Here is a 4,177-nt window from a genome sequence, read left to right as displayed (position 1 = left end):
ACAGAAATAAGAAGGTCGAGCATAACTACTTGTTGACCATTGTTACCATGGTCGAGTGATGATATTAAGACTTTGACAAGAGGCATAAATCTGATGAAGTTTAATGTCAATGTATGGTTTCAAAAGATTGAATGTCTCTTTAGACCAGGGAAGGTTATCATGTTTGGTAGTTCTGATTATGGCAAAGCCATCATCTATATACCGGAACAGGGTGATGTCAAAGAAATCGAGTTTATAGAAAAACATTGGGGAATTAGTGTCAACTGGAAGGTTGTCAGGAAAACTCCATGGAATTGTGTTGTTTCTCTACGCAGCATGCAAAGAGGCGGGCTATGGTGGGTGCCATGGGAGTTCCCATAGCTAAGCCTTTGACTTGTCTGTAATTATTTGTAAGGTCAGAGACAAGGCAGTTCTTATTAACCCATTCTGCGAGTTTCAGACATATTTGGATTTCATAATTGTAAGAATGATTGCAGAAGTAGTGTAGTATGGTTTTTCTGGCTTCTTCAAAGTCGATGTTACCATACATGTTGATGACGTCGAAAGCTGCTAATGAGTAATGGCAGTAAGGATCAAAGTCAAAATTTTCTAGATAACGTATTAGTGTGGGGGTGTCGGGAAGATCTCTAGGGAACTCATTAAGTAGAGGGCGCAGGTTTCTATCGACAAACTGACTAATAGTGTGTGTTATCCAAGGGAAAGAGGGGACTATAGGTCTAGCACCGGGTGGTGACTTATGTATTTTAGGTAAAAGATACATAACTGGGACAGTATAGAAGTTAGGATTGGTTCTAACATTATCTCTTATTAGTTTAGCTTCTGAGAGTAATTTATTTTTAATTCTAAGAGGACTAAGATTGACTATAGAAAAGAGTGAGTTTATCATATTGTCAATGGAGAACGAAGGGCACGGGACATAACAGGAAGTATCTGTTAGAAGTTTCGTAGTCTGGGATGTATACCAGTCTAGGTCCATAATAGTGAGTCCTAAGTTTTTATCAGCAGGGCCAATGATAAGTTTATGGGTAAGCATAAAGTTAATGGTCTTGTTGATTTTGGAAAGGAGTTTTTTGTGAGGATTGTTTTCTCTGATTTTAGTTATATTATTAATTAACTGAGGTTTGTAGGCATCGAACAGAACATTAGCTAGATTAATATCTAGTTTATTAATATTCCTACAAAGTTGGTTACGCAATTTCTTTAGTTCTGAGCTCAGAACAACATAGTTGGGAGGTTTATGTATATTGAAATTGACTCCTTTATTTAAGACTTGAAGAATATCATGGGGGATGGATTGTACGGAAGACATATTGTTGACTCCGACAAAATCATGTAAATCTACTTTTTTTGTTTCTGAGGGGATGGGGCTTTTTTCACGGGGCCTTTTCCTTTCTTTACATGGGTGGTTTTCTTGGAGGACGTTGGGGGACCACCTTTCTTCTTGTCTTTCTTCGCCATCGATGGGCCTTTTGGTCCTTTGTATTTGTTGGTGTCGTTCTGTCGACGTGATGGCTTGGGTTTGCTTGGCTTCTTCTTCGAGGCGTCCTTCTTGGTATTCTAGAGGGAAAGTAGAGTTGATCTTAGAATAGATTATATTTAATCGTGGAGCAAACCAAAGGGAAACAATTATCTTGAATACCTTTAATCCAAGATTTAATTGCTGGAATTCTGCAGTGGCTCGTAATACTTGCACTTGAGCAGAAAACTCAATAGCAGTGGCACGAATCAGCTTGTAGGTGAAGTCTTTACCCAGATTATTCAGATGAGAATTGTTTTCAACGGCCACAAGGGCAGATGAAAGGGTGTCCGCTAGCTGTCTGGGGAGGGTGTCATTGAGTTCACTTTGGCATTGTTGGATGATATTTGCTTTGTCAGCTTTAATGGCCGATACTAACAAATTGTCAAACGAAGTGCTAAGTGTAGCAAGGACGTCCTTTGACAGGGTAACACGGTTATTGTTGACAGTAAGATGTCCCCAATAGCCTAGTTGTGTCTTAGCGTTGACTTCACGCAGAATCTTCTGAGCCATTCGGATTTTATCCAAAAGAATGGCCGCCTTATTGACAAATTTGCTTAAGATGTCTGCGGCAACCCTGTCAGTCATCGTTCCCTTTTTGAAAGAGGGAAGATAGGAACCAGGGTTCAGAGAGGTGTCACTATTCCCAATATGATTATTGAGACGAGCGACGAGCTGCTCGAGGGTGGGAAGGTCTGCCGGTGCAGTCCCTCCTCCCATCTCGGCATCGGCATCGATCATAGCCTGACCTGGAACTTGTTGACCTGGGGTGACTTGGAAGACATCCTGGTTTCCACGGGCAGAGCTTGACGATGAGGAGGGGCCGGGGGCAGCGTGAGTATTGACCATCTTGAGAGGAACTTGAGGGTTTTTGATAAGTAGGATGGGTTTTTTTGTGAAAAAGTGGAAAAAGTGACTGAGAGTGAGAAAGAAGACTGCGGGACAAGTGCTTGTTTCGATCTTTTCTCTTCAGCCTTGTCTTCTTTTTATACTTTTTTCACGCCTCTCGGACTCTCGGGAGAGAGGGTGAACGGTAACCCAAAAAGGAATCATTATCCAAATCGGGTCTCATCCGGAAACTCCTAGATTGTTTCAGATTGAGTCAGTTATGACGTAAGATCTAAAATTAATCTAAGTATAGATTACAAATAATTTATCCGAACGGTTAGACTAAAAAAGGAAGGTCTAAGTCCGAAAAAATCCTAGGATATATGTATCATTTCCGTGGTACGCGTCGACCTAGCAAACAGGTTTATTTGGAGCCAGCAAACCAGTTATTTGTGGCTTTCTACTCCTTAACTAGGGTCACGTGACAAAATTTATTTTTAGGTATCTATTTTTAGGGTCTATTTTTAGGGTTCTATTTTAGGGTTTTTTTAGGGTTATTTTTAGGGTTTTCTTTTAGGGTTATTTTTAGGGTTTTGATAAGTAGGATGGGTTTTTTTGTGAAAAAGTGGAAAAAGTGACTGAGAGTGAGAAAGAAGACTGCGGGACAAGTGCTTGTTTCGATCTTTTCTCTTCAGCCTTGTCTTCTTTTTATACTTTTTTCACGCCTCTCGGACTCTCGGGAGAGAGGGTGAACGGTAACCCAAAAAGGAATCATTATCCAAATCGGGTCTCATCCGGAAACTCCTAGATTGTTTCAGATTGAGTCAGTTATGACGTAAGATCTAAAATTAATCTAAGTATAGATTACAAATAATTTATCCGAACGGTTAGACTAAAAAAGGAAGGTCTAAGTCCGAAAAAATCCTAGGATATATGTATCATTTCCGTGGTACGCGTCGACCTAGCAAACAGGTTTATTTGGAGCCAGCAAACCAGTTATTTGTGGCTTTCTACTCCTTAACTAGGGTCACGTGACAAAATTTATTTTTAGGTATCTATTTTTAGGGTCTATTTTTAGGGTTCTATTTTAGGGTTTTTTTAGGGTTATTTTTAGGGTTTTCTTTTAGGGTTATTTTTAGGGTTAGGGTCAAGGAGGGTCAGCTCTGGCCTATACCATGAACCTGAGAAAACTCCTAAAAAATCTAAAGAAAACTTACTAAGTCTAAAAAACCGGACCTATTTTGTCGGGGATGAGGGCTAGTTATAATATAAGATACAGAAGAGATCTCATTGAACTAGTCATCTACAATCGACTCCTTATTGGGGCGGATTGGAGAATCTTTTTATTATAGGTGTTCAACTGGTTGCGCAGGTTGGAGCCTTTATAAATTATCCATGTGGTTTGTGTATTCTCATAACGGGCAGGTTTGAGGGTATGGATATCTCGTAGAATCATACGTCCAAACTGTTCAAGTTTGTCACGTCCAGGGATGTTATGGAGGAACATTTTTTTGATAATAGTATCATTTTTCTGAGACGAGGGTGCCGGGTACAAAAGAGTATTCCGTTCATCGTATGAGTGTAATCTGAGTTGATTGTTGATTACATGTGAGGGGTAGTTTCTATTAAGAAGATGTTGGGCAAATTGTGCTGTGGCATGGGTGTGGAAAGAAGACTGACTAGAGTTTCTAATTAGTCTTTGGTTTTCACCATTAATCCAGTTAAAAACATATTTCCTAGGGTAGTATGTATCTGGATCAGTGTATAGGTGTTTATTAACGGGTTTGTCGAAAGGAGCAATAGTAAATCGGGTTGGACTAGTATTGTTATCGA

The 4,177-nt window shown here is 39.8% G+C and overlaps 2 protein-coding genes across 2 annotated transcripts; both read right to left on the bottom strand.

Annotated features, from left to right (window-relative positions):
* Positions 1 to 1,254: 1,254 nt before the first annotated feature.
* On the bottom strand, positions 1,255 to 2,463 carry BCR41DRAFT_366335 (hypothetical protein). The gene is made up of 2 exons (XM_022026212.1): positions 1,640 to 2,463; positions 1,255 to 1,557 (listed from the first exon to the last, which is right to left on the bottom strand). The coding sequence occupies exons 1-2, from the start codon at positions 2,363 to 2,365 to the stop codon at positions 1,339 to 1,341; spliced, it is 945 nt and encodes a 314-aa protein (XP_021874993.1). The 5' UTR covers positions 2,366 to 2,463; the 3' UTR covers positions 1,255 to 1,338.
* A 1,184-nt stretch (positions 2,464 to 3,647) lies between these two features.
* On the bottom strand, positions 3,648 to 4,096 carry BCR41DRAFT_376179 (hypothetical protein; the record flags this gene model as incomplete). The annotated part of the gene is made up of 1 exon (XM_022027027.1): positions 3,648 to 4,096. A coding segment is annotated over one exon (449 nt), but the record flags the coding sequence as incomplete, so codon positions are not given.
* Positions 4,097 to 4,177: the final 81 nt, after the last annotated feature.

Source organism: Lobosporangium transversale (genome assembly GCF_002105155.1).
Source record: "Lobosporangium transversale strain NRRL 3116 chromosome Unknown BCR41scaffold_134, whole genome shotgun sequence".
NCBI classification, from domain to species: Eukaryota; Fungi; Mortierellomycota; class Mortierellomycetes; order Mortierellales; family Mortierellaceae; genus Lobosporangium; species Lobosporangium transversale.
Note: the sequence above shows the minus strand (reverse complement) of the source record. Positions and strands in the feature narration are given on the sequence as shown.

Excerpts from the sequence above, each read along its gene's own strand:
- BCR41DRAFT_366335 (XM_022026212.1), bottom strand. The coding sequence starts at position 2,365 with ATGGTCAATACTCACGCTGCCCCCGGCCCCTCCTCATCGTCAAGCTCT. Across the intron at positions 1,558-1,639 it reads AATTAAATCTTGGATTAAAG|AATACCAAGAAGGACGCCTC; the intron begins GTATTCAAGATA and ends CTTTCCCTCTAG.